Source organism: Acinonyx jubatus, chromosome D2, assembly GCF_027475565.1.
Source record: "Acinonyx jubatus isolate Ajub_Pintada_27869175 chromosome D2, VMU_Ajub_asm_v1.0, whole genome shotgun sequence".
NCBI classification, from domain to species: domain Eukaryota; kingdom Metazoa; phylum Chordata; class Mammalia; order Carnivora; family Felidae; genus Acinonyx; species Acinonyx jubatus.
In genome coordinates, this window is record NC_069393.1 from 59,820,787 (window position 1) to 59,846,189 (window position 25,403).

At 42.0% G+C, this 25,403-nt stretch overlaps 2 protein-coding genes and 1 long non-coding RNA gene across 12 annotated transcripts in view; 2 read left to right on the top strand and 1 right to left on the bottom strand.

Annotated features, from left to right (window-relative positions):
* Positions 1–4,635, top strand: part of CNNM2 (cyclin and CBS domain divalent metal cation transport mediator 2) — a 147,285-nt gene extending 142,650 nt beyond the window's left edge. The window contains exon 9 of the mRNA XM_015063134.3: positions 653–4,635. The gene's annotated coding sequence lies outside the window, so the exon portion shown is untranslated. The remainder of the gene's footprint in view (positions 1–652) is intronic.
* Positions 4,636–9,365: 4,730 nt separating this feature from the next.
* Positions 9,366–25,403, bottom strand: part of NT5C2 (5'-nucleotidase, cytosolic II) — a 146,684-nt gene continuing 130,646 nt past the window's right edge. For 8 of the 10 annotated variants that reach the window (XM_053207778.1, XM_027062975.2, XM_027062974.2 and 5 more), the window contains 13 exons: positions 21,553–21,644; positions 21,359–21,416; positions 20,229–20,322; positions 19,565–19,618; positions 16,912–16,995; positions 15,818–15,859; positions 14,607–14,714; positions 14,273–14,339; positions 13,401–13,571; positions 12,045–12,096; positions 11,858–11,918; positions 11,551–11,727; positions 9,366–10,778 (listed from right to left, as the gene is read on the bottom strand). In XM_053207778.1, coding sequence (XP_053063753.1) covers positions 10,542–10,778; positions 11,551–11,727; positions 11,858–11,918; positions 12,045–12,096; positions 13,401–13,571; positions 14,273–14,339; positions 14,607–14,714; positions 15,818–15,859; positions 16,912–16,995; positions 19,565–19,618; positions 20,229–20,322; positions 21,359–21,416; positions 21,553–21,644 — 1,297 coding nt within the window. In that variant the 3' untranslated portion in view covers positions 9,366–10,541. Of the gene's footprint in view, positions 10,779–11,550; positions 11,728–11,857; positions 11,919–12,044; positions 12,097–13,400; positions 13,572–14,272; positions 14,340–14,606; positions 14,715–15,817; positions 15,860–16,911; positions 16,996–19,564; positions 19,619–20,228; positions 20,323–21,051; positions 21,191–21,358; positions 21,417–21,552; positions 21,645–25,403 lie in introns of those variants that run through there. The other 2 variants (XM_027062977.2, XM_053207780.1) reach the window with 2 other exon arrangements.
* On the top strand, positions 11,692–14,272 carry LOC128312712 (uncharacterized). The gene is made up of 2 exons (XR_008292381.1): positions 11,692–12,703; positions 12,737–14,272. It is a non-coding gene; the product is annotated as an uncharacterized LOC128312712 (long non-coding RNA).

Consider the following 25,403-nt stretch of genomic DNA (forward strand, 5'->3'; position numbering starts at 1 on the left):
GTGAGCGGTTTGGGGCTCTGGTGTCATATGCGCATTTCCCCCAGTATTTCCTGTGGGACGTCGGTCCTGCAGTGTCTTCCTCATCAGGTGCCATGCCACTCAGTGAGGCAAGTACTGGCCTCAACTGGCAGAGGTCACGGCGGCGGGGGGGCCTGCGAAGGGGCTAAGCGGCCCGCTGCTGGCACCAAACCTACTACCACGGAATGGAGCCCCCACTTTGTCTTAATGTGAGTGGGGCCCTGCACTGTCAGTATCCCCTTTTATAAACAGACCCATCCAAGTTAAAAGATCTCCATTTCTTAAGACGCATGTGGCTAAACACAACCCCAGTGTGGTGTGGGAACTGGGACTGTCCATGGGGTGCGCAGAAATGAGAGTTCCCTCTAAGGAAGTAAAACCTGGGTCTTGCACGGGGGGGTGGGGGTGACCCCCCAACAACCACGCCATCCGTCCTCTGGGCCCAGACTGCGCTTGCCTTCCTGGTAGTTTGGTGGAACCTGGCCTGCCACGCCATGGCTCCTCTGGCTTTCAGGACCTCTGCCCCCTCAGTCTCTGCCGACTGATCTGCTTTGCCACACGTGGCCCGTCTCAGGGTGCCTTGCTACTGGAAGGAGCTCCTGGAATCTGAGTTAATGTGTTGGATCTTTTTCAGAGCCCCACTGTTCCTCTGTGAACCCGAAAGCTCCGCGAGAGTCTGGGGAACAGAGAAGGGATTCCAGCTGCCAGCTCCTTGACTTCAGAGAGAAACAGAACTTCTCAACACCGTCATACCTGCTCAGTGTGGTGGCTGTTTGAAAAGTCCTCTGTAAAGTGCTGGCAGGGGTGGCTTTGCAGTGGGGGCTTCTAGAGGATGAAATTTTAGCCTCCCAAGTTTGCACTTATTTTCTGTAAGCCACTCTTTACCTTTGATTATTCCCATTATTCTGTAACAACAGGGAATCCAAAATAATTCCTGGCTCTAGTTCCATCTGCTTTGGGGAAAAGCTCAAGACCCTTCCAGTAACACTCAGTGTCATGAGCGATCAGATTCCTCTTCCAGGCCCCACTTTGCCTCTGGAAACTAACTTTAGGCTGTTGAAGGAGAAATGCTGGCTCATTGCTTCTCTGGGCATTGGAATGATTTTAGCTTAGAAGTTCTATGCAGTTACATCTATAAAGTCAACGAGTCTGGCAGAGAAAGCCCATCAAATACTTGAGATCCCCACGTGCAGTAGTCAGTTCTTAGCACCACCAGTAGACCATCTTTTACTGGGGCTGCTGGCTTTGTAAGCGTGGAAGAGAGTGGGCTGTGGAGCAGACACAGGTCCTGGTGTCCTCAATGCTGCTGGAGCTCTCGTTGTCAGACCCAGGGCCTCTCCCTAGTGGCTTCCGTGGCCCCTGCTTTGGGCCCTGGCTCTGTGGGACCAGACAGGGCCTCCTCCTGCTCTGAGCCACTGTAGCATCTCAAATGTTCCATCTGAAACTGGATCCCTAGTATCCAGATGTTCCCAAGACCGTCTGCTTTGGCTTTATACATAAGAGGGGTGTGTGTGTGTGTGTGTGTGTGTGTGTGTGTGTGTGTGTGTGTATACGCATTTCCTACTGCCTTACACGTTCTTTCCCTTTATTTCTCTCTGTTCCACATTCATCAGGCGAGTCTAAAATTATATATTTAAATTTTCAGGAAAACATAATGTTAAGATTCGCACATGGATACTGGGATGCTAGTCAACTAGTTTAAGCCTTGGTTCTTACATAATATACATTTCAAAGGGCATTCTACTTTGTCCTTCCCTCCTTCCTCACCTCACTTAACAGGAGAGAGCTCAGTGCCCATGCTGACATGATTGGCTTCTCCAAGTGGGAGGAAATAAGGCATCTTGCTATTATCTGACGTTACTTTAAGGAACATCTGTGCAAAGGCTGAATGCAGAACTTCACACTAGTATGGAACATTAACTGTGAATATATTTACCTGTGCTATCCCCAGTACCATGTGACTAAAGGACCAGCTTTTCCAAGTCGAGGAAAATAGTGGTAGATACAAGTAGGATTGCATTTTATCTAGGAATTGAAGTTAACAGGAATTGGGGCTATGCGGGGACTGTGAACTTCTGCCCTCAAATTCTCTTGGGTTGTGGAGCAGACCTAAGTAAGGCCCTGGCTGACTGAGCCTTTGTCCTGGCTGGTCAGAAATAAGAACAAACCCCAATCCTGAAAACCAGCCAGGGATCTGTGGCCCTTTTCATCTTTCCTGGCCCAGGAGCCCAAGATTCCTGCAGTGTTTCCCAGAGGTGCTCCCCAACAAAAGACCCCTGGGCTGGCAAAGGAAGGGTGCTTACCAAACAAGAAGCTTCCAGGGAGGATTGGCTTGGCACACATCACACGACCCAAGTTCTCTGGTGGCATGGGCAGCGGGAACAACTTCCCTGTCAACTTTTGACCCCAGGACAGAGTTTTCTTGCGGGCGGGCGGGGGTGGGGGGGGTGGGGGGGTGGGGTGGGGGTTGACTGAGCTGGCAGTTCAAGGTGCAGAGGCTTCTGGGGTACAAGTGCTCCATTTCTCAGGATGCAGTTCCTGGGTCAGGTTTGGTTCTACTCTAGGCTCCAGGCTGGTGGTGCTTCTGTCCAGCAAGGAAGGACATCTGGGTGAGTTACAGGTTAATCCAGACGTAGGAGAGATTTGGGGAACTCAGTAGGTACGTGGTTTAGGGTGATTCAGAAACTTTCCGATGTAAATTTATCAAGGAGCAACGTACTCAGTGGATTTTTATTATCTCAGGGCCATTTACAAATCTTTATCTTTTCGTATTTCTTTTGTATTCAAGTGGGCTGATAAGAGAGATGAGTTCAGAGAACTCTAAAATGAGGTTCCTTTGCCTCATTTGAGGGTGAGTGGTGCACCTTTGCCAAGCCTGCTGATGTCACTGTCCCTCAAGGCTGCGGCAGTGGACCTTTTTCCTCTACCACCTGCAGACATTCTCCCTGCAGTGAATGCTTACTTGCTGGTTTTCCTTCTGCCGTGTCTGAAGGCTCCAGGGCCCCTGGTCAGCCCTAGGGACGGAAGGAGACGATGGGAATTCGCAGCAACTGCAGAGCTTGGAACTTTTCTCGTGCCATCTTGGGCCAGGGACTTTCTTGGCTTCTTAGACCTTTGTGGTTGGCTCAGCTTTCTGTCTGCATATGCTAGAGCTACCGACGTAATTTCACTAGAACCGTTGTAAATATCCTTTGATGGGAAATACCAGGCTGTACTTGAAGCAACACAGGAACAAAGGTTCTAGTAGCAAGAGAGTAAAGTTCTAGGAATCTGTATACCAAGGTTTTTATGTACACAGCTCCAACACATACTATCAGAAAGACTTGAATGAGTACACGTCTTTGAGTTTGAATACCTGTTGGGGTATTAAACATACACTGGAAGAATGACTTGCCTCACTTGGCAGGGGATCTTCTGGCATTTATCCCCATCTGACCAATATGGAGTCACTTGGGAAGTGATTCTTTTGGGGCCAGATTCTTCTTCAGGTTCACCCTGGAGAGAATTATTACATGGACCTGGTGGGGCTTGGCTGCCTTCCCTTTGTGTTGGAGGCCCAGGCCCCTTGGTATACACAGCTGGTCTCAGGCTCCCAGAGCAGAAGGGAGTGGGAAAGAATAAGGCATCAGGACTTGGATTCCCCAGAGAGCCCCATCCTAGCTTCTGATTCATGATTCCATATCTGGAGTCTACTGTGAAGGTGGAGTGTATCAGTCCATTGACTTCTCTTGTTTCTGGAGTCCTTTAAATCTACAAATGTATATGCTTTATTTTATATTATTATTTATTATGTACATATGCCTCTACTGTTAGTACATTGTCTGTGACTAAGACATTTCCTAGAGCCCCTCATCCATGGAGCCTAGGGTTCTGTTGTCCCTTAAAGTGGGTGAGAAGGCAGTGGTTTTGTTTGTTTTTGTCATAAAGAGGTTGCTGCTCTTAACGTTGACCCTAGCATCCTGGCCCCTTTCATCCGGCCCACCACTACTCCTGATGGACAAATGTTTGGGATGATGATGGAGGCAGGGCTCCCAAGTACCTCCATGAAATACTTGAGGTTCTGGTGACTGGGTCTATTCTGTATGCAATTGATGGTATGTAGCATGGCTGTGAGACCAGAGTGTCCTTCCTCACTCCCACCCTCCCAAGCCAGGTTGGCAAACTGGCCATTTCCCACCTTGGATTGCAGAATCCATCTCTCTGGACCATGGAAGCTGCCTGCCCATCTGGGCTTCTAATATGCCTTTTCTTGGTTTTGAGGCCCAATGCCAGTATTGCCTTGGCCCTCAAATAAGACCCTGCTTTGTGTCTGATTTTCACCCTCCTCAGCCTTTACTGTGTCATAGTGTACATTTCATGCTTTTCAGCAGTGAAGTTTTCCAAGCACAGTATTGAGAGCTGTGTACATAAACCTAAAGAAGCACAAATGACATGTATAGGTTTCATGAGTTGATTGTCATAATGAATGCATTTTATAATTCACATGATGTTGTAGATTTACAATCTCTCCTATTTATTTTGTACCAATTTATTTGTAAATTTTGTGATTGTTTTAAAAAGTTTTTGTTCATTTCTATTATTCTATTTAGATAAATGATGATTTTCTGTTCACCCTTCCAGCGGATGTGTGTTCCCTCTTTCCCCTTTCATCTATGCAACACCAACCTCGGTCCCCTGCCCAATAGCATCGCTGTCCTGGTGGGAAAGCTGGGATTGGTTGTCGGCATGGCAACACAGCAGGGCATTTCCGTTGGACACATACCACGAAGTCTTATGTTAAAAGAGAGAGATACCAGAAGTGGGCCTCCACCTCTACCACAGTCTGGTCCCACGGGTTCCGGGGTGGGGGTGGGGAGGGCGGGGAGGGAAGGTTCTCCTTTGCAAAGATTGTAGTCTGTCCCCTGTTGATTCACTCAAATTGCCCGACATTTGCGGCTCGAACAACACACAGTTCAGCTGGGCAAGTGTCCAAGCTGTTTTTTCCTAGGCAAGACCAGAGGCTTCCTTCAAGCCTCTCCGCTGGCTCTTGAAGATGAAAACGGCTCTGTAGGTCCTCTGCTCTGCAAAGGCTAGGAGAAAGGTGGTAGCCTGCACAGATGGTTCACTCTCAAGTTAAAAAGGTCAGGCCTGAGTGCAGGAGTCGCGTTCAGATGCTCTTCAGGATGCGGTAGGCATCCACCTTCCCTAATAACCCAGTGTTGGGGCCCACATTCCTCTTCCACCACCACTGCTTTTCAAGTCTTCTGTGTTTCTTCTTAATCCTCCTCCTCACTCATACGTGACCAGACCCTGCAACTCTTCTGGTCGAGGCTCACTGCCCCTCTGTGGCTTATTCTTGGATCACATCTTTCTGGAATCCATTTTTCCTCCACTCCTAGCCTTCATTTATTTTACAATCCAAAGAGGATCATGCTCTGAGAATTGAGCCTCTTGGTGACTGGCCCCTTATTTACACTTGCCCTGTGGACGGAGACTTTTCAGTGAAGGGCTGCTGGCAAGACTGGCTTTGGAACATGCCTGACCTAATCACCATGTTCCCTTCCAGAGTCATCACCCCCAACTTCGGGAAAGTAGAACAGAGTAGACCTATATTCTAGCAAAGTGTTACCTTCTTGGGAGCCTGTTTTCTTTCCTTAGAAGCAGAGAAGAAAGCACTAAGGGAGGCTGGGGAAGGAATTCTCTCTCCAAAATAGCAACTCCCACTTGGCTGTTTTGCTTAGTTTTTCCTGCTTTACTTTGTCTAGATGAGTCCTGAGCTCAAATCAGGAAATTCTCCAATAAAAGTAGAGGTGATTTTCCTAGGCTTTCCCTCGGCATCCATGGGGTACCTGTCAGTTCATTACTAAGCTTTACCATGAAGAAAGCTCTGGGGTTTCTAGTTCATAAAACAAATTGTGCTGCCCAGCCCTTTTTCTCAACTTAGTACTTCTGAGGCAGAGATAGTGACCAGAGGGGCTTGCAGAGAAAGTGGTACAAACTGAATGACCTTTTCATAACCTGGAGTTGATTTCTGAAAACTTCTTTTGTACTTTTTAGAAGTAATTCGATAGCGATTCTTTAAAGCCAAAGGTTGAATCCTACTAGATGCCTAATAAGCTCTTGCTTTCTAAGACTGTTCCATCCTTTTCCATCCAACATCCTCCCATTTCTGCTCATACTGACATGTCCCAGAGCAAAGGAATGGTTCATAGGGCCTTTTCTCTGGGATATTCTGTTAGCATGCCATCTCCCTTGGTGGATGACTGCGAGGCCTAAGGGTGCAAGGGGGAATCAGCTGCTGGAGTTCTTCATCGAACTGCTTTTCCTGCTGGGGTGCTCATGACTGTGGAGTGCTCACACAGTAGGCCAGCACAGGATGGGAATATTTAGATTGAGCCAGCTTCCCTGCTACAATTCTGCTACATCATTGACTTGAGGGCAGTGGGTCCAATAATGAAATTACTTGCTTCAAAATAGCCCTACCCACAAGTCAAAGATCACCTCTGGTGAGAACCCTCTCAAAAAATTGGACAATAAGCATCTTTTTTTAGTGTTGAAAGGTTTGCTTGGCAAATCTTTCCAACTATCTCAGGAACTTCTGAGACTCAGGACTAGTGCTACCTTTCCTGGAGAGAAAGTGCGCTCAGTTGCTTGGGCTCCAGTGCACGTGGTGAGGTTTATCTTGGCCTGGCCTCTTCAGGACTTGTCTACGGCACTAACCAGACATGGCTTTGGGAAGAGCTTAATGGGAGAGCAGACCATTTGGGGACCTATTTGTACCTGATAGGATTCATGAGGAAATCTAATCCACCTTTTTTCTAGTAATAAAATGAAGCAAAGGTATCTCTGTAGGAAGAAATAGACTAGACCAAAAACTGGTTTAAATTAGAAAATACAAATTACTGGGGCACCTGGGTGGCTCTGTTGGTTAAGCGTCTGACTTTGGCTCAGCATGGTTGGTGGGTCCAAGCCCCACGCTGGGATCTCTGCTGTCAGCACAGAGCCCACTTCAGTTTCTGTTCCCCCTCTGTGCCCCCCTCTCTCTTCCCCTGCCCCGCTCTGGCATGCACACTCTCAAAAATAAACATTAAAAAAAAAACGAGAAAATATAAACTACTTAGAGTAACAGCAAGCTTGAGATATGTGTTCAATTGGGAGTACTTTTTGCGTTAAACCTCTTCAGTGGAACTTTAAAACACTGTATGTATTTTATTTTTGAAATTGTGTTATCCTTGTTGGAGTAAGACTGCTGTGGCTTTGGGATGAAGATACTGTGTCTGACAATAGGGAAAAATGGGTGAGATTGCTAGGAAAAGCTGCCTTGTTCATTCTGTAAGTGAATGCTGTTTTTTGTGTTTTTTTAAGAGGATTTGCTTTCTGCTATTTGCACATACTCAGCGGTAGGAACAGTGTGAAATGCCGGTTCATGTTAGTGGAGGTGCAGCATGGACGATGTGGGTTACAAGTCACCTGGCTCTGCTTCCCAGGTGCTGTACATGGCCTCTCTGCTGTTGGATGGTAGTGTATCGTTTTTCTTTTATTTTTAGGGCTGCTCAGGTACCTCCATGGTAGAAATTTCATTCTAAGGTCCTTTCCAAGTTGCGTATCATTTGAAATGTTCCATTTGAGGGAAGATTTTAAGTGCCCTATGCTCTAGTCACCAAAAAAAAAGTCATGAGAAACCTAAATATTGAGGTATAAGCTTCAAAACCAAGCAAGGAATTGGGCCATGGACTATATGGCGATAGCTGGGCCACAGTTACCGTTTTTCCCACCATCAAGGAAAGGTTAAATAGTTTCCATCACACGGAATGTGTACAAAGCTCCCACCCTTAATGCAGACTTAGATATGCACTTGTTTGTCTCAGGCTATTTGTGGTGAGTAAGAGTATTTTTAAATGCTCTGTCAGCCTTGGAAAAATTGCAGGGCTTTAAAGTTGTTGACAAAATATTTCTTAAATAAATAAATCTGACTTAGAAGTATCTAAACATGAACAAAGTACTTTTAAGTCTGACATGTCACTGCAAGTGGCTTTTTAAAGTAGTTGCTTAAAAACAGTAACGGGACCAAGGATTTGTAGCTCCAATCATAACTTGGGAAGGGTGGCTTGAAGGGCTTGCTTTCTTATTTTAGGTCTCAGCAGAACTATGCTTATGGGAGGAGAAAATCTAAGGTTGAAACACCATAGAGATGAATGTAGGGGGCAAGTCCTCTTAAAAGGGAACTCAGCAGGGCTGGGGTCTGCTGTACCCGCACCTAGCTGCTGGGTGTGCCAGGGGCCCTGTCAACCCTGTACATGCCCCAAGATTGAACGTTCAGTCTAGCACCCAATAAAGGGCGTCTGGTGCTTTTCAAATACCCAGGGAAGAGATTTTGAAGAGTTGGGAGAACTGTGTTCTCACCGTGTAACATGCCTCAGGTTTAAAAAACAACAAAAACATTAAGTTCAGCCTCCTTAACTATTGGCAACAGCGAAACTCACATTCATGTTTTAGCAAGCTCAATTCTATCTACTCTGAGTGTCTGCCCATGGACCACCTAAACACTCTGTTCTGCGTCTTCTATGCTTATGGAATCCTGGCTCTTCAAGATAGGTTTTGCTGGTCCTTGAAGAAAGCTCTGATCAGCAGTGGAATTCTTCTTCCAATTGTGTTTCTTCCTTTTTGATCTTTGGACCCACTGTCAGATATCTGACTTTTAGAAACTCTTACACAGGTAAGATCTTATGTGAATAACACAATACCAAAAGTGTGGTAAATTAAAGCAAAGTGATCATAATGGTCCTTGCTTTAAAAGGGAAAATATGTAAATGTACCATTATAAGTTAGCTCTGCAGCTGTAGCCACTTAAATATTATTTGGCTTTGAGCAAATATAAGACTGTGCCAAACTGGGCACTAGCTCCACTTGAATGAGAGTAACTAATAGCTGGGGTGACCACAAACACACTCTCTAAAATTTTAAATGGGGACAGCATTTAACTGCTATTTGCAACAGCATTTGTAACCCAATCACTGTTAAAGTAGCGTATATTCCTAGTAGATACCAGTTAGAAAGTTTCTTGGCATGACTTCATATATAGACCATGTATCCTGAAAGTGGTGATATAACATGGTCTTGGCTATGTTATTACTGAACTGTGTTCCCTGCCTATCAAATAATTTTTAGAAAGCCTCACCTCATAGTCCTGTACTAAAAAACTTGACATGAAAAAGTTTTGAGGACTATTTAAGTGCTATAAATTTAGCCATCAATCATGCTATACTGTACCTTCCTGTAGAAGAATGTCAAATTGATGGCACTAGCCAAACCTACACCCACCTAAAGACCAACGGTTATTAAAGTTGTGCTACAGGAAGGGGTCAAAGTCAGTATTAGAAATATACTTTATTGAATTCTACAGCAACTAATCTACCTTCTGTGTTCACCAGGAAGAATGGAAGGAATATATAAAGGTTAAAGGGAAAGTCTGCACTATTCAAACTGCTATAGCCACTCTGCCGACAGCGAGGCAGCCCGGTACCCTCTAGGACACAGTAACAATCCCTTCTTGGTCAAAATAACAAGTGATTTCTCTTGGGATTCTGAAGTGCATTTATTCACATGATTGTGCCCTCTGCTTTAGTAAGGTTCTGACTGATAGAACCCTCTTCCCATCCTCTCATGCTTGACTGTGGAATACAGTCCACTCTAGAGGAACAGGGAAGGCCGGAAGTCTGGGCGGCACGAGCCACACTGGCCCACGCTAATGACTTTACTCAGTTATGCTCTTTCACGGGGCTTGCTCCTTTGTCCTCTTTCAGCTGAATTCTTTCTCTAGATTCACTCCAGATGAGAAAAAGACCGCTTCTGGATAACAAGCATTTCTACTATCAAAAAAATGTAAGATTAGATGAAGACTTTTACTTCAAGACAGAATCACTGCAGTGCATTCCAGGCAAGCCCTATAGCAAACCAAACACTTGTGCAAGACCACTGAAGCCTGCAGTCTGCCCCCAGGCACTGAGGACACTTCAAAGCTTGTAAACGGAACCTTGACCTTAACAGAAGACCGCATTTGGTAATGGAAACAATATATTTCTCCACTGACATACAATACTGTGTAATGCACTGAAAATTTCAGGATGGACTTTGGAGTAAGAGCACAATTTGTAACATATCATTTTCAGATCACCTCTTCGTTCCACTCGGATACTCTTCACTAGCCCTGGTATATCCAATATATACTGAGGATGAAACCAGACAAGGAAATGGTGTCACAAGCCACAATGGAGCCTTCTGCATGCAGTTCAGCCCGGCTTTACCCTTGCTTTCTTCCAATACAGACTCCATTACAATTGTGAACCATCTGCAGAGTGCAGACAAACAAAACTACTAAAAAGTATCTCTCTATGATTAGAATATTTTAAGGTCTTCAGAAACTTCGCACATGTACCTTTGATGGAGCTCCCCCACCCACCACTAGAACGCAAACAGGGATATCCTTTGCTCCTGGAAGTCCTGCCAAAACGTGTTTAATGGATGCTCAGTTTTGGTTTTCCTCCTTATTCTTCCTCTTCTTCCTCCTCTTCATCATCATCTTCATCATGGCAGTGTGTAATTTCCTGGGGGGCCAGTGGGAAGAGGTTGGGGGGTTTAATTTCACTAATCGACCGGGTCAACTGGTGCCGCTTGTAATCAGTATCTTTGAAATCAACTGATGTGCGGTTCCGGGTAGCAAGAGGGGACTCCATCTCATTAATATCTACATGTGTATGTTCCACCGTTGATTCATGAGGCATCTAGAACAAAGTCAGAAGGTCAGAAAGCAGGTGGAGTGAAACAGTTTCCCAAATCCTAACCCCATCTCCCTCGGTTAGGTGGTTGTGCAGAGACAGGTCTATAATGGATCAAAGGCCAAGCCAAATTAGATACTTCAGCATCTTCCGGGAACTACCTTCCTCTCATCCTCAACTCTTAAAACAGCCCAGATCTCAATTATTAGAGCCCGAAACTGGAAAAGATGGGGGGAGAAAGATTCCTATTTCACAGCAAAAAACAGTCCTGCTATATAGATCAGTATCTAAACACAGCACTATAAAAACTGCAGTGCTCACAAAAGAGGAAAGTCTTCACTACTCAACTTTTAATATGACAAATTTCAGAGTACACTTATACCCTATGCCATTACCTATACCTTTTCAAAGATCCTTTTTGGTGCAAGCATGGAACTTGGTTATGGGCTTTTGCGCATTAGGAAAAAAATGCAAATTAGGAAAAAATGCCTGGGTGGCCCAGATGGTTAAATGGCCAACTCTTGATTTTGGCTCAGGACATGATCTCACCATCCAAAGGATCAAGCCCCGTGTTGTGCTCTGTGCTGACAGCATGGACAGTGCTTGGGATTCTGTCTCTCCCTCTCTCTCTGCCCCTCCCCAGCTCTCAAAATAAACATTAAAAAAAAAAAAAAAAAGACCCAAACTCTCCTGTGCCATCCCACAAAGCTGGCTGCAGCTCTCAGCCGTAAGTGTCTATCTTTATTGTAAAGAGCAGCCTAAGACTGTGTCAACTCACCAAGACGTGGGCAGCTCTGAAGAGGTAGCTGAAGGGGTAATAGAGCAGATTGATGAAGGAGGCTGCATAGAGGTCAGCGTACCGCATCACCTGGCTGGCGAAGAGGGTCTGTCGGGAGCCACTGCGGAACAGGCTCCCCATCATCCCATAGCACATGTCCATGTCATGTGTTACTTTCTGCAACAGACAAGAGACTGAATTCTAGTAGTTGTTGGGTGCTGGCTATGTGCCCATCCTTGTATCACAGGATAAAGACAAAAATCACAACTTTATTTTCCAAGATCTCTCCCAAATCCCATTTGGATACCTTAATACGTCTCTGGATGGAACTAATGTCAGGGCGCTCATTGCTGCTGCTATCAAGGTGCCTGGAGGCGAAAAAAGAAAACTCCACTGAAAATCTCTGGGAAAGAGGTCTCTTAGACCTAGCTGATTCTCAAAGAGGTAGATGGTTTTAGGGAAGAAATGTTTATCTTTAGAATCTGGAAACTTACTTGTAGAGTTCAGCCAAGAAAATATCCAAGCTCTGAAGCTCTTCGAAAAGTGCTAAAGTTTGGAAGGAAAAGAAAAATGTTTTCAACAAAAAGCATTCAGGTTTTAACTCTTCCTGAAACTAAAAGGCTGCAGCTATGACTGAAAGGTAAAGCTATGGTGAGTGTACAAAATGACTTTATTCTCCTGCTTGGGATCTGGCAGCAAGTGAAAGCCACGATTCCTTCTTCTACTTCAACACAGCTAGCTACAACTCTTCTTTCCCAATGGATGCTAAGTGCTAATTTGTATCCCATCGGAGGTGTGTTGCAGCAAAACAAGTGTTAACAGTTCCATTTTCAGATCAAAGAATGAGGATTAGGGGACGTGTCCAGAGTCACAAATCCAGGAAACAGAGCCAAATCAACTAGACTAACAGAATTTCAGAGGTAGAAAGTTGAAAACGGGCATGAAGGACCAGCCAGAAAATCCCACCAAGGACAAGCAACAGCCAGCAGCTGTTGCCTGTTTTGTTGGGGTTCTGGCCTTTCTCAACCTGGGTTCCCCAGAGAGAAGCCCTAATGTATATACTGTTTTAACAAATTTTCTTTACCTACCGAGAGTCACCTAATCAATTTCTCTGTTCTGTGGATCAGATGAGGAGCCTAGGTTGAGAAAGGTTGTTACTTGTATCTTTATATACACATTATTCCAGTTAAGTCTCAACTTTATAAAGTAGGTATTATCCTCATTTTCATATTTGAGGAAACTAACCCACAGTAACTTGACTAAGGGCATGAAGGTATTAGGTAGTAGAGCTGGGGTAACTACCTGACGCAGTACCTCTCCCCACACTGTGGGTGATGCTAGCTAGGACTGGCTGGAGAATTTACGGGTCAAACGGGTTTACATAACTAGACCTACAGCTCAATTCCATGTACAGTTCAGAGGATACAATTTGGCCTCATTCTCTACTTCTCAGAAGAGCAGGAAAAAAAAAGGGATGTAATTACCACTCAAAGTCATCAATGCCCCCAACATCACAGAGGCTGGTGGCAGAGAGACAGGGAACTAGTATGTGTGGTTGGAAAATATGGGACTACAAAAGGAAGTAGAATTCACAGTTTAGTTGCTATAGTAATAGAACTCAGGATAGCAATATTCTGTCCTTAACCCTGAAAGAATGCAAGAGAAAGGCTGAACACCCAAACCTCTCCTATTTCCTCAAATTCTGGAGTTCTGTAAAATATCTGGCTGGAGGGAAGTATCTTTGACTACCTCTGCCTCCTCTCCCTTTCTCCCCACATACGAAGTAATGAGTTCATCCAAGAGGACTGATTCATACAGCTGGATATAAAATAGGAGTAATGGCTCCTTACAGCTCTTATCAGTCCAGACGTGCAGCTCCTGTGCAAGTTCAGGAATCACCAAGAAAGTTCGCCACCCTTGTCGTTTCTTTGATTTTAAAATGTCCCCAAAAATGTGATCTCCGATATACAAAATGTCCTTGCCCTTAGCTCCCAAGAGATCACAGACTGTATCAGATGAACCTGAAACAAGGGAATGAACAATGGGAAAACAAAAATGTCTCCATATTAAAAACGAGAATCCTAAGTACCATAACCATTAGATACTGTACTGATTAATTTTATTCTTATGCAAGGAACAGACTAGAAAAAGGGCTCACCTTAAAGACCCACCATTGTTTTTCTTTCATCATTCCTTTTATTGCCTCTAACGCAAGGCCTTCAGCTCCACTGTGCTAACCAGAGCTCTTGATAACCAAATCCAAGAGCAACAAAACTACATGTCTCAGCTTTAGTAAGTATAATTCTCCCAAAGCACAGCCATTTCTCATCACAGAAGATCTGACATTAATTTTGTTTTGTTCAACAATTTCTCACTGCAACAAAATATGCATCAGTGTCCACAGGGGCTCCTAGAGGACCCCTTTGAGAACCACCTCAAATCATTCCAGGACACTGAGAAAAAGTCTCAAATACGTAAAAGGATGAGGAAACACTGATCCTTTTAGTGAAAATCAAAGATTCGTTAGAACATACTAACAACTTCTCAAACCTGTTCTCCCTGACTCCTACTGCATTAGCAGGTGACTAAAGCAGTTACCTTCGGGAGACAGTATCTTCAGAATACTAAAGTATAACTAGCACTCTGCCAGGAGGACACCAAAGCTTTCACGATGAAATCTGAACAAAGACTTAAACTAAATAAAGGGAAATCTGTGACTCACCTCCTGAGTAGACGATGCCATGTTGTAAGGGGCCTGTGTAGGTACCAATTTTCAGCTTGCCAGTTTTCTGTGAGAAGAGAAGACTTTCTAATAATTTACTGTTCTATCACAATCTCCACCCAAAATGCAATCTGGATAGGCATCTAAATGATTGGCACTTTTGAATTATATTCTTTTGAAATTATTGGGCTATCTCAAGATTAAAACTCTGAAATTCAAAAGAAAGATATGGATAATAAATTAAAAATACCTGTTTCCTTAGGAAGAATAAGAGTGGGAAAAGGAGAAATACGAAGGACAATGTGCCAGCAGACAGATCATCCTCTTGACTTACTGTGTCCACCTGACGCAGTACTGTGCCTTCTCCAAAAAAGAGTGGCTTCCGTGCATCCACCAAGATCAGGTCAAAGTAGGACTGCCATGGTCGATGGGAGCTCCCAGGCTGATGAGGTTGAGAAACAGCAAAAGCCAAAACATCACTCCTAACCCTTGAGGCACTAATATTTAATCTCACTCAAATGTAAGGAATGTAGACATATTAAGTATACACAGAAGATCCCACTATTGTATTAAAAACACAGTGTGTTAGCGGCCATATTCTATTGGAAGCAGGCAAGGTGAAAATATAAATTAACACATTTTAAATCACTTCCTCTACTAACATTTCACAGCAATTTAACATATGAAGGAAAGTGTCCTCACACTCTGAAATAGGCAAAAAAGGCTCAAAGGGTTGTGAAGGAAAGATGCAAACTGATATTCAAGAAGACAGTTTAAGAAAGAGGCAGATCAGCATCAGAACTTAAGTATACAAACTAACATGGAACTGTTACTAGCAAATTTTATTGGTTATGTTCTCAGAATAATGGCTCTAGGTACACATTAGCCTTTGGCTCATACTGGAGGCTCGTCACGGCACTAATAGAGAAGTTATGCCCATTAACATGCTTTCTATCCTGAAGTGGGACCAGGGTATTAAACTTGTAAGGTCAAGCTGTGCTTTTGGGTGACCATTTCAAAACAGAGATTTACTGATATTTAACCAAAGAAGGACTAAGTCCCACAAGGATGTGACTAGGCTGCAATGAGTATTCCTTAAATTTAAGTGTAGCCACACTGTGGCAATGAAGACTTCTCTGCTAAATATCAAGATTAACTGTTCTTGAACAAAACTCAGCAATAACTAAGAGTAGTATCTAGAAGTTGCCAAGAATATACATATCTTTTGTTTCTTTTAATCATCTATCTTCCTCAATGTGAAAATTCCTTACTTTGCCATACAAACTTAGTAACTCCACACAGAACTTCTAGGCCGTAATTATTCTGATCCCATCCTACTAAATAACACAAATATCTCCCCTTTATTTCTATCTACTATGTTTTCAAATCTCTAGCAATGTTAAACTACACTAGCTCCTGCATTGCTTCTAAGGTTAATGAAGATTTCTAGAGGAGTTCTGACAATTCCTGACTCTGAATATTCCAGGATCACTAAATGCATTCATTATTACTAAAAGCAATGGTCTGTTAAGTTACATATAGTACCTTGGGGCCATGTGGGAAATCGAACAGGTAAGTCATAATTTTCTGGAAAAAAAAAATCCAACATCAGGTCCATATACTACTTTTGCAAACAATATGCAGCACCTAAAAAAAACTTCAAACCCAACCTTTTCATATGACGTGTCTTTTTCAATACAGGATTTATCACATTCTTTTTTCCCCTAAGTTTATGAAATCATGGCAGCTGAAGCCAGAAATTAATGCTTCATCATAACAAACTACAGCTGACATTCTCAGTAGGACACAGGCTTCTAGGATGTAATTTTGTACACTTCATCCATATATCCCTACCAAATCCTCTTAACGGACTGCAATACATATTTGGAATTGGTATCTGAGGTCAGGGCATCGACAAAACTAATGACTCACATGGAAATAATATACGTTGGCCTCCTTACTATTTATTGTTTCTAGACTAACCAAGCCAATGAACCATTAGATTTGTTGGCTTTGTAAGACTGCTTACTCCAACAAATCACCAGATTTCTAAATCAAGATTTTGCATGAAGAGAATTGCAGAGCATTGGGCTTCTTGCTAGTACTATAAACCTGTAACTGTCTTAGCAAAAATAAGATGAGGCTAAGGAGTTAAGCTCACTTTTCAACATGCTTTAGTCCTGGCAAAGAAATGTCTAAGTTAAAAGGTAGTAAATTTTGATGGCGAAGAGTCCAAACATCTTTGCACCATCTTCTGCTATCTGGCTCCCAGCAGCAGGGAGGGCATTTACACATATGCAGTAAATAAATGTGTGACTTCTCAAGTTGATATAAATGATGCACCAAAGAGACACAGAAGCCTTTTTAAAATCAGCACAAAGGTTTTAAACAACCTCCAAATTAAAACCTTCAAGTAACCAACTGTAATCAGGGAAAAGTCAAAAGAAATATTTAGAAAAATTTGAGAACCACTCCAATGTGGCCCTTAAGCTATATATTCTTTTTCCACTCTGCTCTCAAAATGATATGGCAAAAAAATACCCTCACTTAACGAGTGTCCTCATGATCTTCATTCCCAGTTCCTTAGGCCAAAGTAACTCCTCTGTGTAAATAAACAAGTATGAACATTAGGCACTTACATCTGTGTATTTATAGTCACTGTTGGTGGCAAGAAACACTTTCCCTACTTCCTTCATTCGACTCAGAAGCAAAGGCAGTTTTCCCTGAAATGTAATATGATGATAAGTGAAACACTAAACCACAAATACACAGTCACTTCAACTTTTGTCTACCTGAGTAAGCATAGGGGATGCGCTTTGAGGGTTGGTTGATTTCAGAGTTTTACATTTAAAAGACCATATTATCATTATGCGTGAAGTATTAAGCTAGCAGTATACATGGTGTATATAACATATAGGTGTATATATAAAATGACACATACAGATGATATGCTTATTAGATATATTATTAAATACGCTTATTAAAAACACCTTGGGGCACCTGGCTGGCTCAGTCGGAAGAGCATGCAACTCTTGATCTCAGGGTTGTGAGTTTGAGCCCCACACTGGGTGTAGAGATTACAAAAAATAATAATAAAATTAAATTAAATTGAAAAATAAAACCATCTCTACCTTCCTCATGTTTGCCTCAGGAAGGAGTTTAAATTACCTTGTAATCTCTTAAAGTATATGAATGAGGTATATTAAAGGTGAAGAGAAGCTGATTTTAAACATCACCAGCAAAATACAAGGAGAGCATAAGATATGGCTTCCCTGTGTAGGCTTTTCTCTTGTATACCTTGTAGAATGAAATGCCATGTGCAGGATGGAACCTAGAAATGCTCAGACCCATCTGCAGACACATGAGGAAATTCTAACTCCTGATGAGACTGGAAAGAAAAGCAGCTTTTCCTTCTCTCACACTAAATAGGTTCCTTCACTCAAATTCTCCTGGACCTCTTGTGAACCCCTCAGTGTTCTCTCTTGAAAGAAGAGTGGAATTAGGAGTGGAGGGGAAAAAGGAAGTACAAAGACTGAAAACACTAAGAAATCTGTATCAAAGTACTTTGAAAAAAATACTGCATTCTACTACTCATACTCTGTGAGAAAAGGAAGTATCTCATCTCGGAGCTGTGTTTCCTTCTTACATTAAAGTAATTCCAAATTTTTGCACCACTGGTTGGAATGCAAACTGGTACAGTCACTCTGGGAAACAGCACAAAGGTCTCTCAAAAAGTTAAAAATAGAACTACCCTATGATCCAGCAATTGCACTACTATCCAAGGGATACAAAAATGCTAATTCAAAGGGGCACATGCACCCCAATGTTCATAGCAGCACTATCGACAATAGCCAAATTATGGAAAAGGCCCAAATGTCCACTGATGAATGGATAAAGAAAATGTGATTGATTTGTGTGTACATACGTGTACATACACACACACACACACACACACACACACACACACACACACACACAATGGAATATTACTTGGCAATCAAAAAGAATGAAATCTTGCCAAATATTTGCAATAACATGGATGGAACTAGAGTGTATCATGCTAAGCAAAGTAAGTCAGAGAAAGACAAATATCATATGATTTCACTCATGTGGAATTTAAGAAACAAAACAGATAGACATGGGGAAAGGAAGGAAAAATAGGATAAAAACAGAGAGGGAGGCAAACCATAAGAGACTCTTAAATATAGAAAACTGAGGGTTGCTGGGGGTGGAGGGAAGGGGCATTAAGGAGGGCAGTTGTTGCGATGAGCACTGGATGTTGTATGTTAAGTGATGAATCACTAAATTCTACTCCTGAAACCAATACGACACTATATGTTAATTAAACTAGCCTGATTTTTTCCCCATATTCTTCATCTAGCTTCCCTTAATATTAAAGATCTTACTTACACATAGTACAATGATCAAAACTAAGAAATTAACATTGGCACAATTCCATAAACTACAGATTTTAAAAATTTACTGTATAAACTTGCACAAATTATATATAACCTGTGTTCCTCAGGTTTTTAAAAATTATTTTTTTTTGTTTTTGAGAGAGTGCAAGTGGGGGAAGGGCAGAGAGAGAGAGAATCTTTTTTTTTTTTTAATGCATTTTTATCTTTTAGAGAGAGAGAAAGAGTGCAAGTGTAAGCAGGGGAGAGGCAGAGAGAGGGGGAGAGAGAATCCCAAGCAGGCTCCATGCTATCAGCACAGAGCCCAATGTGGAGCTCAATCTCACTAACCGCAAGATCATGACCTGAGCCAAAATCAGGAGTCAGATGCTTAACCAACTGAGCCACCGAGGCACCCCAGAGGGAGAGAATTCTTAAGCAGGATCCACACTCAGCACAAAGCCCAACGCGGGGCTTGATCTCACGACCATGAGATAATGACCTGAACTGAAATCAAGAATCAGACGCTTAACCAACTAAGCCACCCAGGAGCCCCCTTCAGCTTATCTACAAAACAGAGGTAACAATACCTCACTCAGGGTTATATGGAAGATTAAAGGGCATGTAATCACTTAGTACAGTGATGTACACACAGTAACTACTCTAGCTGCTATTATCATTAGAGCTAAAAAGACAAATGATATACTGGATCTTCTTGCCAAGGAACAAACAGGGAAAACTATACTAAGACCTATGTTCTGGCTGAAAATTCCTGGTGATTGTACTTGACATATATTATATCAAGACAAATTAGTATCTTCCTTTATCCATTTCATTATAAATAGGTTTGTTATTGATTTCCCTGATTTGCAGATCTATTTTCCCCTTTATTACTTACATCTTTGACTACGTACTTCTCAAGATTTTCAACTGTCTTTTCCTTAAGGGAGCCCTACAGGAAGAAAAAAAGGAAAATAAGAACAAAATCAGTTTTTAACAGTTTATACTACTATCAACCCAAATGCATTTTTTAAGTATTTACCAAAATGGAAAAGTACATAAACTAGAAATGGCCATGATAAAGCAGATGTGATTTGCTGCAACTCTGCCTCCAAAAGGTATTTAAAATATAAAACTATGTTTATTTTAAACAAGAAATCAAAAGGTATTTCATATTTTATTCAGTATAATTTATAGTAAGTATAATTTTAATTAGTTAATGGATTAGTTAAACAGGAGGTATTTGGAAAAAAACAAACAATAATCATCCTCAAAGGTAGGGGGAAGTATAATCTTAATACTAAAATCTCTCCTAAGTTTGGGAAATGAAAACTGAAGTAAGAGCTGGAAGCCAAGCAGGATCACGGGAGGAAAGATCAGCATAACTTCCAAAAGTAGGACAAAGACAAGAAGAAAAGTATTCTAGAGAGCTGTCACTAGGGGGCAAATCCTTTTTTTTTAAATGGAAGAAAAATTCTGCTCTATTTGCACTTGGAAAGTTAATGTCAGACCACAAGACACAAGCCACAGAGTGAACAGGTGACGCAGCAGCTCCCAGGTACCTTGTAATGAACCCAGTCAACAGCATCTCTTACATCCTGGAACATACTCCGGTAAGACATGAAGAGGTCTCCATCTTTAAATCCTGTTTCACAGCTATACAAAGACGAAAAAAACATGACAGGGAATCCAAAAGAGGGTAAGTAAAATGAATATCAAACATTGCCCAGGGGACCCAAGGATTCCATGATCACATGGAAAGACTAGGCTAATTAGGAAAATAATTACTCCCTAACGAAAATCCATTTTGACAACCAGAAAGGACTACAGTGTTCAATGGAATACAATAATTGTGAACAAATACAAAGTGATAGAACAATATATTGAACGAAACCTAAACGGTCAGTTCCAAAAATATCATGTTCTTTTACTCATCACTTTTAAGAAACAGGTTCCCATCAAAGAAACATTTAAAACTTAAAATTGGTCATTTAGGTGCTCTTCATCCTGACTCTTCTGATGTTTTCTCTAGGTACAAAGGTATTGCCTTTTTTCTATTTAGCTGAGTGACTTGGTGCCCCACCAGATTTAGTGCCTTGAAGCGGATAAGGCCTAGACAGGATAAGTTAGCCAACTCTGACACATACGGCTGAGCTTTCAGCAGTGGTTATACAATTTGCCCTAAAAAGGATAGGATACCTTGTTCAAGACTTAAACAAAATTTTACTTTGAGGAGGATAAACCATATTTACTCCTCAATCAAATCTTGCTGGGCCTGGGAATGAAACTAAACTGTCATCGCTGAATGGCTCCCGGGTAGCTGCTGTGAAATGAGTTGGGGGGTTTTAGTGTAATTCTGCTTGGACAGATAATCATCACACAAACCTCCCACTCAGTTGTCACAATTAGCACCTCTGCTGGCCGTCTTCATTCCCAGGAGAAGCCAATCAGAAGTGGTCCCTTCAAACATGGCTGCAGCACACTGGCAAGGAGAGGGGGCCGTGTGGGAGGTGAGAGCCTGCATGGAGCTGCTGGTGCTGTCCCATCTCTCAGGCTGGCAATGTGGCATCTCTCACTAGCACTAAATTCACTTCAGAAAAGCAGAAAAGACCTACAATGGCCAGTTCTCTAAAACCCTGTACATTAATTTAAAAAAATCAATTGGAAAAAGAAAATTACACTATATACATACCTGGTATATCTAGGACAATTAGTAAAAAAATCTACTAGGCAAGCCAACAGGTAGGTCTCTGAAAAATGAAGAACAGATATTCATAAACATAAATGAAATAATTCAAACTTATTTCATTATCTCCCTTGAGCAAAGACAAATGATCATGAAAAGAAGGGAAAGCATCCGTATATATAAGCACAGAATGAGTCTACCTGGTAGGTTGAACAGTGTGTTCAGAATGTAAAATCTTTCAGTGTCATCCCGCTGGATAAATTTATTTGGATACTGCTCTCTAGTTTCTGGTCTGAAAGAAAAAATTTAAATTAACTGACATTCAAAAAATGAACATTACAACCATGAGAAATATTCATCATTCAAAAAGTCATTCAAATATTTTGGTGGCTACATGCAAGGCAGGGTCTAAATATTACATGTGAGTAGCTATGAAGATCAACAAGCTCGGGTTCCAGCCCTTAAACAGCCCTCGGTCAGCTAAGGGAGGAGAGTCACATACACAAACAGTTATCACAAAGTAAAAAATCACAACTGCCACAAGAAAGGTGCAGAGAGCTGTGAGAAAACGGAGGAAGAGGAGACCATTTCAACTTAAGGGGTAGAAAAAAGTGTATGTGGGTGTGAGAAGAGGGAAATCTAGGAGGGATTCATGAAAAAGGTGGCACAGAAGCTGGTCCTTAAAGGCTCAGAAGATCCAATTCAGAAACTAGTCCAAACTGGGTAGAGACAGGGGAGCAGAGGAAAATAAAGCTAGAAGGATGAATTGAGGCAGATCATGCTGCTATCTTTCACTCAGAGGCACTCAGAGTGCCATCGACAGGTTTTTGGTGCCACTGACAGTCTTTACACAAAAGGATAAAACCATCAGAGCTAAACTGTAATAATACTCCATTAGTAACAGTTTTAGGATAAAAAGGAGAAAGAAATGTGATATGTGGCACAAATGGCTACAAATTCTTTCCATGCCTTTGTAATGTGTGACTTTGTAGTTACTCCAGCTAAGAGGCTCACTCTCTCTCTCCACCCTCAAATAAACGTTTGAACAGCAGCAACTAGGGATCCAGGCAGAAACTCTGAAAACACCTGCATATTGGGGCGTGCTTATTCTTGCTGCATTTGGACCTCAGACTGCTGTGTGAGTGAAAGAGATAACCTGCTGGAGCATAAAGGCTACATACAGAAATGAGGAACGCCCACCACAGGCTGCCAACTGCCAGACATGTGAGTCAGGCCATTCCAGATCAGCTGAGCAACCCCAGAATTGCCCAGCTGACTCTCAGAATTTTAAGCTAAATAAAACAGTCGTTGTTTGAAGCCAACAGGCTTTCAAGTACTTCATTACGCAGAAAAACTAACTGACACAAAAGACTGGGAAATCAGTTAAGTGGTTATTGCAGTAGCCTAGATGAGAGCAGGAAGGGTCTCTCCTAGAGTGATGGGACAGGAAATTAAAGGGAAGCATTAATCATGAGAGACTACCAAGGTAAAATGAATTAAGACCAGGGGACTGATTGGCTGTGGCAGATGAGGACATGAGAATCAAAGATGATGCTCACATAAGGATGTCTCTGAGAGGGTAGGGTGGTGGTACCATTTACAGAAATATGAAAGCTGAATAACAAGTAGGTGTAAGAGGAGTTTTATTTTGGAAAGTAAACAGATTTTTATAGGTGATTAATTAGAAACAAGGTCAAAAACTTAAAACAGAGATTCAGACTTAAGAGAGAACTGGGATCATCTACACATAGGTAAAAGGTGAAGCCACGAAGACTGTTATAGTGGATAAGGTCACTTACGGTGCAGAGGAAAAACAGAAGACTGAAATAGACCCAAGGGGAACATTTAGGGTTAAAAGGAAAAAAGCCAGCAAAACAGACAGAAGTTGTTAGAGATGCCCAAGAACCTTGGAGAGTGAAATGAAACACTCCAAGAAGTTGAAGGGGACAGCATTAATTAAAAAAAAAAAAATGTAGAGAGAAACCAAAAGGGAGAAAAACTAAAACATAAAAATGCACAATCCTCAGGGAACCTAGCTGGCTCAGATGGTAGAGCATGCAACTCTAGATCTTGGGGTTGTCAGTTCGTGCCCCATGATGGGTGTAGAGATTGCTTAAAAATAAAATATTTATTTAAAAACTGCACAGTTCTCACAATGAATATATAAAGATAACCAATCTAAATAAAGGACATCAAATTTAAAGTTTGTACTCAGTTTGTAACCTGGTAAATTCCTGCTTGGGTGTGTTAACTACCAATGGCATAAATTCTAGTTAGGAAAAGAAAATCATATTAGCTCCCTGTCTTAGTCACTCTTCTGAAATAAGAGTGCCCAGTAAGGAATAACTTTGTAGAATATCTCATTTTCTAGCCTTCTAAGATTTTCTGTATTAAAAATTAAGGTGGAAGGGAATAGTAATGATATGCTTTCCTCAGTCGGGTTTAGTAAGATGCCACTGTCTCCTTAGATATACTTTCCTATTCTCTCCATCATTAAAAAGTAATTCCTTTACATAAGGATAGTTAACAGTTATTTATTAGGCAATAAGAACCCAAATGACTTATAAATAGAGTTAGCAATTACATTCTGTTTAAGTTAAGTGTTGGGCGCCAGGTTGGCTCAGTCAGTTAAGCATCTGACTTCAGCTTAGGTCATGATCTCATGGTTTGTGAGTTCAAACCCCACTCTGAGTGAGCATGAACCCTGCATTGGGTGAACACGAGCCCCACTTCAGGTAAAACATTAGCCTTGCTTTGAGTGAGCCCACTTATTTATCTCTCTCCCTCCCTCTCTTTCCCCCCGCTCTCTGCCCTTTGCTCACTTGTGCCCTCTTAATTGTCAAATCAAGCTAGCATATATTTAAAATAAATATTAACTGGGGGCAGATAATGTATCCCAGAAGAAGGAATGCTAGACTTGGGAGCTGGGAGGAAAACTGTTACGGACTACTGTACTGCTAACTTTCTGTGACTCATAGAAATAAATATGTGATCTCAACATTATCCCATCCTAGAACTTTAAAGGCCTTTGCCCCCTCCAAAAAAGAGGCCCCAACTCATTGGCAAGGTGTGTAAAGCAATGCCTGATGGAGCCCTAACCTCCCTGCCAGCCTCATCTACCAGTATGCTTCAATAGCTTGTTCTTTCCCTCTCTCTCCATCCTCAGCCTCTCCTTCTCCACAGGCTTTTCCTCTGGATTCTAAAGACTATAGAGTGTTAAGTGCTGTTTGAATGATTCTGCATTACTCATAAATGGCTTATTTTTGGGGCACCTGGGTGGCTCAGTTGGTTGGGCGTCCGACTTCAGCTCAGGTCATGATCTCACAGCTCGTGAGTTTGAGCCCCGCGTCGGGCTCTGTGCCAACAACTCAGAGCCTGGAACCTGCTTCAGATTCTGTGTTTCCCTCTCTCTCTGCCCCTCCCCTGCTCATGCTCTGTCTCTCTCTGTCTCAGAAATAAATAAAAACATCAAAAAAAAAAAATAAATAAAAAAATAAAAAAAATAAATGGCTTATTTTTGAAACACTACTAAAAATACTTCCAAAGGAGCCATTTGGAAACTTTATTAGTTTATTTGGGGAAAGAAAGAAGATCTGTGGATCCTGAGTTAGTAACACTAATTGCAGTACTCATTTATAGAACAACTTCCTTTCCTTTTCCTCTCTGACTACCCCTCTCCATAACACAAAAATCCCTTTTCAGACATTAAAAAATAGAACCTTGGTTCATCTTCATTGAGATTTTGAATTATGGTACAATATCCATTTATAAAATAGCTTAGGCTGCTAACACTATTTGCAATCACTTCACATTCTAAATCCTGCCTCCTGATATTCATGGATCTTGAACAAACCCCTCATGAGAGGAGCAGTGAAAGAGAGGGAGATATAATCACAGGCCTGCCCAGATGTGTCAAGGTGGGGTGTTTACTTCACACTGTTTGCACTATGTCTATGTGGAAACCTTTGAGCCTATGTAATTCCAACTGAAAAATCTTGTATCAGATGCTTCAATTCTAAACAGGGCATTGCTGTGATCTCAGATTTAAATG